Below are 13,876 nucleotides of genomic sequence, written 5' to 3' on the forward strand. Positions count from 1 at the left end.
GTAAAAAGCAGGAAACAATGAGTTATCAAACAACTTCTGCAGACAGATGCTGGCAGCTGGGTACAGGGGAGGTTTTGCATTCAGAAGTGCAAGAGCCACAGCAGCCTCTGCCACTGAAGCCAAAGGAGGAAGAGGGAACAGTTAGGCAAACGGAAGGAAAGTTTCAGAAACAATCACTCCCCAAAGGGTCAGTAAAGAAAAAGGCTCAGATTTTTAAAAGCATCTGGTAAGATTATCAAAAGCATGTAGGTGTCTTTAAACAGCTAATACCCTCTGGAAAAAAAACAAAACAAACCTGTCTTAATAGCGTGATTATCCCTTCATGAAGCAAACAAAGTTCACTTCAGCTTTGAAGGTGGAAGATCAGAACTTAGAAGGAAAATCTCAAAATGGAAAAGAGCCTTCTCTCTCCCCTCCCACCTGCAAGGTATGAAAGACAAAGGCACATAGAAAGGAGCAGCTTTACCCTGTCATTCCTGCAGCTGTCCAGGTAACTAGTAAATAATTAAAACTCAAAGTGAGCCTCACGTTTGCAAATAATTATTTCAATTGTGACCATCTGGGCTCAAACTGTTCAGTAACAATCATGAAGTATCCTGATGATATGCCTTTGATGAAAAAAAGCAAAGAATTAAGATACTGAACAACAGCAATCTTAAGTAGCCCAGGTACAGCCAAGAATTAACTGGAATTAATTACTCATCTAATTCTGGTGCGTTTCTCTGTGTTATGACAGCTAGAAGTGAGATAGAAGGAACTCAAGAAAGCAAGAAATTTTTCATAATAGAAATAAAGCAGTTGGTGATAAAAATGAAATCCCACATCTTCAGATGATACCGTATAGAGATATACATTGATATTCTCTAACTCCTCTTCAAATACAATTTAAGCATTACAATCTAAGTTTCTTTTTCTCTGAGACAATTCAAATGGGAATTATCTTTCTCTCATGAAAGAATATTTCTGCTCAGTCTTGCTGCTTCCCTAACTCCTTCTGCTTGTACAGCTGAATGGACAATCAAGAAATGGTAATAGGAAGGGGAGAAATTTATAGGTAAACAGTATCAAGACAAGCAGCTCCTGATACTGAATTATACTGCTGGTGAATTATACTGCTGGATTAATAGACTCTCATTAATATACATTACTAAGTTCCTTCAGACCTCTCAGTTTATGACAAAGCTTTGTGAACCAAAAAGCCAGTAATGGTACCAAAAAAGTGGTACTATCTAGGACTGCATATACCACGTTAGGAATCATGGAAGTGTTACTCTGATGATAAAACCCTAAATACATTATTAAAAAAATAACATAAAGCGTTACCAAAGTTAGTTTAATAGCCACAACAGAAACTTATTTATTTTTTTAACACAAGTTATTTTCAGCTTTCAGTAGGCTCTTCCGTACAAGATGGAAGGCTAGAGTTCTTTCCTTTTTTGTTTGAAAGGGAAATTGGACATAAAAAAAATCTTGTTTCTGCTTATTTAGAAGCCTTGTAAAAATTCTTGTAGTTGTGCAACTATTTCTGTATCCACGGTTTCCATAAGTGCCTGAAAACCTTGTTCTCCGAGTAATTCCTGCTGTGCCTTCAGCTTCTCATAGATGAACTGCTGCAATGACACAGTGTGTACAGGGTCCTTCAGTGCAAGCTGTGGAAACATGTAAGAGAAAAATATATAATAATGCACTAAAAAATACTCTGCGACTTACTCATCTCTTTTATAACCTCAGCTCAAGAAAGAAATCTGCTTTTCTTTGTACTTAATTTAGAAACAAGAGGAAAAACTCCTGTAAAGCAAAGATCAAATTAATTACTATCAAAAGCAAGTATCAGTTTAAAACCATTTGAAACAATCTCAAATCATTGACCCAGTCTGCTGTAAGATTTCACCCTTCTAGAAGATAAAACAATTTCAAAGCTGCTTTGTTAATTACTGCTGAATGAACTTCTCATAACTCTTAGAAGACACATCAGATGTTACCACGATAAGCACTTTAGAGATGGCATGAACTATGGTCCATTATATTTTATTAGTAAGGAAACAAAACCCTGGAAAAGTTGAACTAGTTTAGATTATATGACAAACAACAGCTAAAATAAATGCATAAAGTCCAAATGCATAAAGAATACATACTTCTTCAGTAGTAGTACCTGTACAACCTCATTAGTCCAGCTGGGTTATACAATTTTCTTTCGGGCAGGGAAGGACAGAGAATTTGTGATTAATTTCCACATGTTAACTGCTTCTTAATGAAAGCAAAAAGAGGTAAACAAAGTGGCTACATTGACAGGACCTATTCTTAATTTCAGAATCACAAGACAAGTGTGGGCAGGCTAAGGACATGTACAGTTATGCAGCATTTGTCCCTCAGTCCATCAGGCTGGATGAAAGATGATGGGACATGGGGACACCTGGAGCTTGTCACATCCTAAAAAGTAGGATGTTGAAATAAATGGGCAATTACCGCAGACCTTATCTGTTCATCTTAGTATCAAAAACACACTACTATTTGTGCTGGAAGGTCAGGAAACAAAATATAATGCTAGATCTCAAAGCCCACTGAAATAGGAGACTTCTGAGCTTGTAATACCCTGCTATACTGCTATTTCCAAAAAAAATGAGGCATATTAAACTTGCACAACTACTCTTTTGGCATGATACAAAAAAAGAAATACTTGAATTTTAATATGGATTGGAAGACATTAAACCTTAAGATAATTTACTTATTTATTAAACAATGTTATACCTAAATGAGGGGGAAACACTGACTGAAACAGCCACATAAATATGAGACAGAGTAAAACATCTGAAAACACTGCAATTGCCACAAAAGAGAAGTTAGTCTTATTTCTTATGAAGTACTCCAGTGACAAAGTAGGCTGCTTTTTAGCCTTTTCCATCAGTGCTTTCAAGCTCTTCTTTCTTATTATGGTCACCCCACCTTTCATATTGTAAATCTCTTAATCATTCCCTCAGTATTCCTAATATTGGCTTTTTAGCCTTAGATCCTTCACCATCTTCTACTATCCAGCTATTTTACTTTTCAAAGGTAAAATACAATCTTTTCGTTACTTAATCCTAACATTACACTCTTTTGAAAAGGGGAGTAATTGCAATAATAGTTTAGTATTCTGTAATAATTCTTCTTAGTAAATGTAATCTGGTCTCTAGAATATAAACAGATTTTTCTAACAAAATTTCTAAACTACAGCTACTCTAATCAAGATTTGCCAAGGTTAGTGATATCCTTTTGTAACAGCATTAGCACAATCTACAGAGTAAAAAAAGACTGTCTTGCCAAGCAAAGAACCTACCAGTTTCTGAACAATATGCATTTGTTAACCAACAACTGTAATTTGGGACATATAACACATTTCTCCTTAGTTTGTTTCAGTAAGTTCATAGGTCTAAACAGTCACGTATAAAATTACTATAGGGAATTCTGCACAGAAAACAGGTATTAAAATTGCCATAGACAAGTGTTCTCCTCCCGGTGACCCCAACACAGCAGCAACTAGATGAATGGCATCCATTACAAAGTCACCTTGGGAAGCATGGCCAAAAAGCCATTCTTTAACAACCTTTTAACCCACAAACCAATTAATCTATATATTTAGTTAACCATATGATTTATGTGACCCTATCATAAACTCTTGTTAAAGTACTCAGAACGGGAAGTCAGAACAATTTGCCTTAAAACATCAGCTTCAGGTAATTTTTCTTTGTACTCTACCAAGACAAATTCATCTAACCAGCAATTTCATATTACAAAGTTTATTCTCCCGATACCTAAAAAACCCCCAAAACCAAACAAATGAAAAAGAAATAAAGAAAACCAGACTTAAGTCCATAGTAAATAAACCTCTCATTTCTCATATGTCCATGTTCACTAATAAGCCTCAAGTTAAGCCCAATTTTTTCCCCAATTTTACCAAGCTACTAGAATACCAGTGTGTGTGTAATGCTGTTCTGGCACCCCAATGGTAGTTTTCAAATTCTGAACAAAGTGCTGCATTGTTTTGAAAATAAAGGGTTTGAATCCTTGCTCATATGCAAAGCTTGCTGGAACTTCAAATCTGAGTTATCTCTGTCATCTCTCACAATACAGATGCTCTCTTGCATCTCTTAGAGGTGCTAACCCTCTAGCACCTGCCTCATGGCAGGTGACGATGGGTTTCCAAATAATCCTCTGAATCATCTCTGCAATACTACTGAGAAGTAATTAATCTCGAAAAAACAACTGACGTGAAGAAGATGACAAAACTTAATACATTACAGAATTCAAAGTTAATACTTTTTTATTCCTAATGGAGCTGCCAGATTTGCTCAATGCTGGGAATTACAGGAATAGGCTACCATATGCACTGCAACTTTGGTATGTAATTACTATGATTCTAGAAGTATTGTGATTCCACATTTTCTTTTTCATAAAACCTCAGTGAAGCTAGTCAACTTTATCTGTAGTCTTTCCATTACACAGGAAAGTAACTGAAACACTTCTGCTGCCTATTTACGAACATATGTTCTATCAGGACAAGTGAGAAATTGTATGAAACTGTGGTGGGTCAACCCTGGCTGGATGCCAGGTACCCACCAAAGCCCCTCTATCGCTCCCCTCCTCAGCTGGACAGGGGAGAGAAAATATAATGAAAAGCTTGTGGGTTGAGATAAGGACAGGGAGAGATCACTCACCAATTACTATCACGGGCAGAACAGACTTGGCTTGGGGAAATTAGCTTAATTTATTACCAATCAAATCAGAGTAGGGTAAAGCGAAATAAAAACCAAATCTTAAAAACACCTTCCCCCCCCACCTCTCCCTTCTTCCCAGGCTCAACTCCACTCCCAATTTTCTCTACCTCCTCCCCACCAGCAGCACAGGGGGACGGGGAATGGGGGTTGTGGTTAGTTCATCACACATTGTCTCTGCTGCTCCTTCCTCCTCAGGGAGAGGACTCCTCACTCTTCCCCTGCTCCACCGTGGGGTCCCTCCCACAGGAAACAGTCCTCCATGAACTTCTCCAACGTCCTTCCCATGGGCTGCAGTTCTTCACAAACTGCTCCAGCGTGGCCACGGGGTCACAAGTCCTGCCAGAAAACCTGCTCCAGTGTGGGCTCCTCTCTCCACGGGTCCACAGGTCCTGCCAGGAGCCTGCTCCAGCATGGGCCTCCCATGGGGTCACAGCCTCCTTCAGGCACCCACCTGCTCTGGCGTGGGGTCCCCCACGGGCTGCAGGTGGATATCTGCTCCACTGTGGACCTCCATGGGCTGCAGGGGGACAGCCTGCCTCACCATGGTCTTCCCCACGGGCTGCAGGGAAATCTCTGCTCCGGCGCCTGGAGCACCTCCTCCTCCTCCTTCTTCACTGACCTGGGGGTCTGCAGGGTTGTTTCTCTCACATGTTCTCACTCCTTTCTCTGGCTGCTGTTGCACAGCAGATTTCACCCTTTCTTAAATACGTTATCCCAGAGGCACTGTCACTGATGGGCTCGGCCTTGGCCAGCAGCGGGTCCGTCTTGGAGCCGACTGGCATTGGCTCTGTCGGACATGGGGGAAGCTTCCAGCAGCTTCTCACAGAAGCCACCCGTGCAGCCCCCCTGTTACCAAATCCTTGCCATGCAAAACCTATACAAAAACTCTGCTTAGTTTATTGCAACAAGCATAAAGCTATCCCTCACAGTTCAAAGCAGCAGCACTGTAAGCCAGTAGGGACTCTTGCAGAATGATTAATGCTTGCTGCTAGAAGCAGCATCCAGTGTCTGTGAGCCAAATGAGACTTAAGAGTCTTCAGACTTAATTAAACAGTTAATACACTAATTTGCTTTCATTCAGCTAGTCATGTCAAAAATATTTTGAGTAAATTAAAGAGATTCCTGCAACAACAATAAATTTGCTTTCCTTTCACTCTATGTTTTTGGAACTTGTATTCAGAACTAACAAAACAAATTAAATAGCTTGGTATAATTAGTTTGTCAACAATATTAGACAATCAGCTGCAGCCTTAGCTGAGTAAGCAAGCAAAATCCTAAGTTTAGAATAACAGTAAGCACTGCTCTTTACTCACTGTATTTTCGTTATGACAAAATTAAAATAGTATGTGGTTTAAGACAGGACCCATAAGATGTTTTCAGATTATTCTATTTGGTTTTTGGAGGAAAAATCACCCTCTTGAAAATTGAATCTCCAGCTTGCTAAGCGCTGAGCATCCAACATCAGTCCAGCACGGAACACAACCATATCAATATTAACACTGGCTACTTAGTCTGTAAACACTCGGTCAGGGACCATATTTCTGAATGTAAGTATGTATGCTGAGTTCCTAGGTGTGTGGCCAGAGGTTTTTTTTAATTGAAATGCTCCTGATTCTGATAAGAGCAAAACACACCTATTTTCCAGTTAAAAAAAAAAAAAAAAAAAAGAATCTGAGAAAATTCCAACAGCTTCTTAGTCAAAACAGCTACAGACAGGAAGCAGAAGTTTGGCAAGGAAATACACACTGTTGAAATGTGCGTTACACTGCTCAGTGAAAGCCTGATTTGACTAGCTTTTGAATGTAGTTACTTTACAAATTGATCTTGAAACTGGACACATGTGCCTACCTTGGGGCTGGACTCACGAAGCTAATCTTCCACCTCACTGGTTGTGAACAGCAGTTTGAATCAGAAAAATGGTACAGAGGTTTTACAAAACAACCATTTCCCATCCCTCCAAACTCCGCCTGCCAGCGTCAATGGCATTCTGCAGAATTATCAGTTGTTTGAACCAGTGTTTGTTAGGTGGATCTTTCCTCCACATTTTTAGACAACAGTCAAAAAAATTACACTGTTTTCAGTAAACAATTATATCTTGTTCTGTACTAAAACAGTGATCTAATCACTCACTACAAACGATAATACAAGCCAATGGAATGGCATTATAATGCAAGAACAGGTAATAAAAGTCTAACAAAACTCAAAAAACTGTGTTGGTGATATCTGAATTAAATTATTGAAAAGTTTTCCAGAACTTGAGAGATTCTCTTTAGTGTCTTAAACTGAAGAGGGAGCAAGAATGCGGGACAAAAAATTATACATATTTACCATGATGGTTAGTATCTTGTAACAGTGAGCCTCTGGGAAAGACTGGAAAAATAATTTAAAGGAGGGAGTGTATCCTTTACTTTTAATAGTGATTATGAAATGGGAGCCAGACGATATGAAAGGCTCCTAATATCAAAGCTTTTTAACAGATTTCAGTGGGACTCGCATTACATCTGTGGTTAAGTGGTAGATTAAATGTATAAGGACAAATTATATGCCAAACAATGAAATGAAAGTATTACTTTTAGTAAACCATATTATTACATAACACTTGATCATTTCACTTATTACACTAACTCATTTATTTTTTTTCCTGAAGATACAAAGTCACTGTTCATCTAGTTTCTGCCCATACTGCGGGTAAAAAAAAAAAAAACCTCCCAAGCCTTCTATATTTACATATATGCATCATCTAAAACATGTACCAGCATGGATAATGCAGGTTTAAATAAGATAGATTTTTACTGGAAAATACTTTACTTCACTTTTCCTCTCCACAGTTTCAAATAAGACTTGAAAAAGCTTAACTCCCTTTTTGAACAATGATACCGGAGTTCTTAAAAACATATATTAAGGGCATATATAAATAAGTCACCTAAGGTGACACTATGTGCAATGCAAGGTCATGAATCACTCTCCACCTATTTACATTCTCCTCAATATATTTGCTATGAGACTAAAATACAGCAGTATCTGGAAATGTCGATTACATAAAATTATCATAAACTTATAAAGCACTGTTCTAGTTGAAACTCTCTTTAGTAATTATGAGCTATGCATAATAATAGAGGTACCAATGACAGGATAAAGGGATAGATCAAAGAAAAATATCTAGACCCTCCACAAACATCTGGAAGTGATACTTAGCATGGACCATGTGTCCTGGGTTCAGCTGGGATAGAGTTAATTCTTACAGGAACCTGGGAGGTGGGGGGGCACAGGCGGGGCAGCTGACCTGAACTAGCCAAGGAGCTATTCCATACCATGCGACATCAGACCCATCATCCCCCCCAACTGGGGAGCGGGCTGGGGGGTGCACTCGGCTTTCCGCGGGGGAAGTGGCAGAGGGTCAGGTCCCGGGTGGTGAGCAGTTGCACTGTGCATCACTCTTTTTGTATACTCTTTCATTAGTACCATTGTTGTTGTTGTAACCTTTTTTTGTGTTGTCCCAGTAAACTGCCCTTATCTCAACCCTCGAGGTTCCAGTTATTTTGCTTTTCTCTCCTCCGATTCTCCTCCCTATCCCACCGGAGGGGGGTGGGAGGAGTGAGCGAGCGGCTGCGTGGTCCTTTGTTACCGGCTGGGCTGAAACCACGACACCATGACAGTTTATCTTTTTTCTTATATTAATGGCCTTAAAAGTTGCAAAGCATTATTATTTTCAGAGAGAGAATCCCATTTATCTTTTTATTATTGTTTTATGAGGTTTAAACTCTAAGCCCTGATACAAGCTGCTGATTCAGCAATGAAATATATAAGAGGGTAGAAACCTCTTGCAGGAATGAAGTGGGACAGGAGACTAGAAACTTTCTTAAATCAATTGCAGATTCCCCTTAAGTTATTCTTGATTTTCCTCTTCTCACTTCAAATATTTGTTCCCACTTTTATTTCACCAGAGGTATCTGCTACTGCAGTTGTTCTAAATGTCACATGAATTGAGTGTGTGCACTGACGCTCCTACAGAGAGGAAGAAACTTCCAGTACAGGTGGGTAGGAGTGGACTCAGGTGATGTTTTGTTTTTAATCCAGTTTTTCAAATTAAATGCTTGCTGTGCTTTCAAGCCATGATTAAAAATCCTGATTATTATTTGACACTTCTACGACTAGTGACCTACCCAAATGACCTGTATAATTTTGAAATAAACAGCCATGAGAAGTGGCAAGTCTCAATTTCTGCACCATCCACAAAAATGTATACTTAGCAATTTCAGATGGGATTCAGAATGAATTTATAGACATTTATAACAACTACTTTGCTCACTTTAACAGCTGTGAGAAATTGCATAGAAAGGAATAAGAATACAGTGAATACTAAAGTTAGCTGAAAAAATGATGGTATAGAAGGCTCACATCTGAAATATATCAGGTATAATCAGCTAAATATGGGAATGAGAAGAGTGAAACAGACAGCTATTCTTACAAAAGAGGATTGAAAGGAGAAAACCAAAGGATTTTCATAAAGCTTAGGAATCTAGAAAACACAGTAACCGTGGAAATAGTTATGTTTAGATTATGAGATCCAAAATGAAAACGAAGCTTCAATGTTTGTGTATGACAATCTATTCTGTGCAAACCTTCCAAGGAAACAGAGGCTGCAAAGGTGTTTAAGCTGAATGCTAAAAACCAGTTGAGGAACAAATCACAAGCAATTCCTTAGAAAAAAAAGGAAAGTAACATGCAAGGGAAGATATATTTCCCATGTAAATCAAAACCTGCCCTGTCATGTCCTTATCAGTTCTGGCTCCTCCTTACCAAAGCACAGCCATTTCTCTTTATTCAAATGGCCATTGACTCCATATTGCACGTGACCCCAGAACAGCTCCCTCATAATGACAGTTCATCAACACTGTACTGGTTTGTACAGCATTGTATTATTTAGGAGGGAAGAATGATACAGGTCATAAACCAATGTGCCCTACTTTTTATTTTGCTCGATATATCCGCATTGAAGGTAGTCCACAGCAAATGAACAAGTCTAAATTCCTAAATACATATCCAAACTATTAAAGTCAACCTGTAACTGAAAAATTAAGAGAATTTCTGCAAGAGTTACTAAAACTTTAGCCAGCCAGCCAGCAATAAAATTTGAGTATATTCAAAGAAAACTAAGAAAATGAAAGGACTGTAGATTTAAATTCACTTTATGTTTTTTAAATCTGATTAACAAACCAAACATATCTATCTATCAATAGGGAGAGAGATACATTGATCCCTATTGATAAAGATATATAGGTATCTATCTATATATGTCAAGAGATTATCTAAAACTGCTTATAAATATTATCATCCTGCAATAAACACCTGGAATTTAATTTAAGATAATTTAACCAAATTTAACAGAGTCTAGAGATGCTTTTAAGTGTAACTGAATTATAGAACTATCTAATACATTTTTAAGGACCATAGAAAATAATATTTCCATGTTTTGTTTAAATCTGAAATCGCAAGACACTAGGAATTTCTATTAAGGCCTTACTAATAGAAAAAGAATATGCAAACGTTTTTGAGTAATTTTCTTTTTTTTTTGAAAAGGAGCCATATATTGATTAGTATTTAAAAGAAAAGCCTACTAACAAACCAAAAGCATGCGGTGGCTTAAACCGCCCCCCCCCAAATTAGAACAAACTATCAAAAGCCATCCAAATTCTTTTCTACTCTTACGAGAAGAAATAAAGTACCAAAGGACTGTCTGCAAGTATTCTTTTGGATAGATGTCGTCATTTAAAGCAAATGTGTGACAATGCTACACACATCTACTCAATTACCCAATTCCACACTTTGCAATTACTCAATGCCAAGCAGTTCAGACTATTTCCACAGCATTTGTACACTGTAGTTTTCTGTGTGAGGAACCAGCTTCCCTGAACTCTTACAAAAATAAATTAAATTATGAAACACTGACAGATTAGGTTGGACAAAAATAGCACCATTGCATGGTACGTAATCCAGATATCTTCACCTAAATCAATACTCCTTAATAAGAGTTCTTTACATTGGAAAAAGATTCTATGCAAGCATACGGATCAATAGCTGTTCAGGTAAGACACAAAATCCAATATAGTAAAGTTTGTTTTAAATATGACAAATTTGGCCTGCCGTGTCATTTCCGTAAGTTTCAGCTCCCTGTATTTTTCAATAAACCCTTTTTACAGTGTCTGAGTATTATAGTGTCCAGATTTGTGAACAGATGATGTTTACTTTGGCAACATTTTCCAAGACGCAAAAGGAAAGCAGAAGCATAAGTGTTGTGGCTGCAAAGTTTGTCATCAAAGCATTTTCCTTTTTTGATTCAAGAGATGAATTTTCCAAGAACAATAGATGAACCAAATCCAAAGGTAAAGAATTTAGTGTGACATAAGTGAATCACATAATCAGTTCTATAATTGAACAACTGATCTAAAACTTACCATTTTTTTCCTTTTGTCTTGCTCTGTGGGAGGTTCCTCATCTTCTGTAGCTTTGGGCTCTTCAAAATGAGACATCAACATGCAGCTAAGAATGGGAATAAGAACAGTTTTAACACACATTATTAACATGCATATTTTAGCTCAAGTTGTGGCTTAAAAATGCATTTCTGCATATGGAAAACAGACTATGTGGGTTTAAAAAACTAATATAGAAAAACCTACTGTTCTTAACTAGAATTTCCCAATCTTTCCAAGGAAATGCAATATAAGCACTCTGTATCCTATCAACATGAAAATCAAAGTGGCATATATGCAAAACTAGCAAAGATTTCTCACTGAATTCATGAGAACTTTAACAAGAAGACCTAAAAACTAATATGGTCAATGCTCTTGGTTCTAGAGACTAAAATCTCCAAGACACTGAACAATAATGTTTTAGGTGGACAGAAATGAGTCAGCTTCTGCAGTAATTTATATAAAGAGTTTTTTCTAGGCAGGCAAAGCAAAGCTTTTAAACTTCTTATATTTTGTTTTGCTCCACCCTCAACTGGTAGGTACCAATACACACAAGTAACAGCCATATTTTAACTATTATTTTTGTAGTAAGTATAAACCAGAAAATATGAAAAAATAATTAAATGCCAGACATTTTTCTGTGTCTTCAAACAGTTTGAATAGACTTTGTAAAGACATTGATGAATGTTATCCTATAGCAAACATGCTTTCCATTCACTTTACATTCTCCGAGTTCAAAGAATACACAAATATTCTACAACTTTACCAAATTTTTCCTAGAAAATCTGCTTTAAAAACCAAAAGGATTTAAAAATCACTCAGGTGACAACAACTTGCCACCATGTATTAGGTATGTTTTATGGCAGGAAGGACACATAATCCAGATATTACAAAGCACCAAGACAGATGAACATTATTGCTCATTTTCAGCCCTGTACTACTATGCATTTTTAATTGCTGCATTCCACTAGCAGGTCAAATGTTCCTGCAGCTAGGTTGAATAACTTGAAGTTACTAAAATGAAAAAAAGTTGTGATTTTATGGGAAAATGTTCAGACTTACTTACTTTATATATTCAGTTTTCTATTAACGTGTATTTAGAGCTGTACGAAACACTTGCTAAATAGAACGGCGGAAGGGTCAAATGCTAACACAGAAGCAATTTCCAATGAAGGGATTAGTTATTTCAAAATAGTACAGCAAATCTCATGTCTCCTCTCCTCACAAATGGCATGATTTCTCACAACTCAGTTTATTAAAAAAAAAGGAGGCAAAAATATATCAATTGCAAAAACATACAAGATTGAATTAACTTTTTCAGACCTTGACAAATTTTAGGAACCACAAAGAGTAATTCAAAAAACTAAGAGAGGAGGCAATAAAAAAAGAGAAGATGGTAAAATTGGGAAAAATGTAAATATTGTTGAGACAAGACTAGAGCAATGGAATACTCCCCTTTCCAGAAAATCTGAGGTCTGTAAAGCTTTCTTGTAGTTATCACTACAATTCAAAACATAGATGCTAGGAAATCTGGCTGAGTGTAATTCCTTTGTATTGTAAACCAGGGCACTGAGTAATAATTTTCATAACCTGATCAAAATTCCATCTAAAAACTGGTAAGACCTTTATCTTTGCATTTGTATCTGGAAACCCTCTTCCAAAAACTCACTAATCTAACTACAACAGTTTCTTCAAATTTCCAGTTTAAATGTATTCACAGTCAGTTTATGCTTCAGCCAACACTATCATTTAATTTGTAGTCTTCCCTGTGCATGTCTACCTGCTCTTCATCCTTTAGTGGCTGCAGTTCTATATTGCTTCAGCCTTGATTTTCCTATGCTAAACATGCATGTTGTGATAGTCTCTGCACTACAGTAATTAGATATTATGATAATCAGTGGAGTATACAATTTTTTTTCTGAAGTAGTTCAGACTTAAATCATTCTTCTTCAACCTGGAGAGCCAGAATAGTGCACACACCCTCCAGATGAGTGCTCTCACTTTATTTACTTTCAGATGATGTCCAAATGTATAACACAAATGTCAGAATCTGTCAAACAGCTCATCCAGTATCTGTCAATAGAAATATGTCCTTGGTTCAGTGTGCCTGTATTTTATAAAGCAAAAATAATGTCCAGAGTTTGGAAAAGTAGAGTGACAAGTTCTATAAGCTTTCAAGGTTAAAATATGCAATTAACTAGGACAAAGTTTTATTTATTTCTCTGTCAGAACTCCTTTCAACAAGTGCTGACAAAGCAACATGTTTATAAAGAAAGGGACTATGTAACATTGTCTCTGATAGTAAATAGAACACAGGGTCAAAGCACATTCCCAGACTTTGGAGTTACATCTTCTACACAGAGAGTTAGGGGCGGGGGGGGGGGGGGGGGGGGCGGGGAAGTACTTTTGCAAGCAATTCTTGGGCATAGTTGAGGCTCAGAATGAGTGTGGACCATTCTCAGGGCACACTTGTGTGCATACCACCTGGTTTAAGTGGAAAAAAACTTAATAGATTGCATGAAGGCTTTTGTGTGCCAGCTGGCTTCAGTGCCAGCAAACATCCCCTTAAGCAATTAATTAATTAGTTCAGATACAGTCTGTTCCATCACCAGGTAATTATCTGAAAGTTAGAAAATGTTTGGTTCTTAGCAT

General features: G+C 37.4%; 1 protein-coding gene across 4 annotated transcripts in view; it reads right to left on the reverse strand.

Annotated features, from left to right (window-relative positions):
* Nucleotides 1-1,328: 1,328 nt before the first annotated feature.
* Nucleotides 1,329-13,876, reverse strand: part of IPO11 (importin 11) — a 112,555-nt gene continuing 100,007 nt past the window's right edge. For all 4 annotated transcript variants that reach the window (XM_030004185.2, XM_030004187.2, XM_030004184.2 and 1 more), the window contains 2 exons: nucleotides 11,210-11,294; nucleotides 1,329-1,649 (listed from right to left, as the gene is read on the reverse strand). In XM_030004185.2, coding sequence (XP_029860045.1) covers nucleotides 1,485-1,649; nucleotides 11,210-11,294 — 250 coding nt within the window. In that variant the 3' untranslated portion in view covers nucleotides 1,329-1,484. The remainder of the gene's footprint in view (nucleotides 1,650-11,209; nucleotides 11,295-13,876) is intronic.

The sequence above is a fragment of the Aquila chrysaetos genome, chromosome Z (assembly GCF_900496995.4).
Source record: "Aquila chrysaetos chrysaetos chromosome Z, bAquChr1.4, whole genome shotgun sequence".
NCBI lineage: Eukaryota > Metazoa > Chordata > Aves > Accipitriformes > Accipitridae > Aquila > Aquila chrysaetos.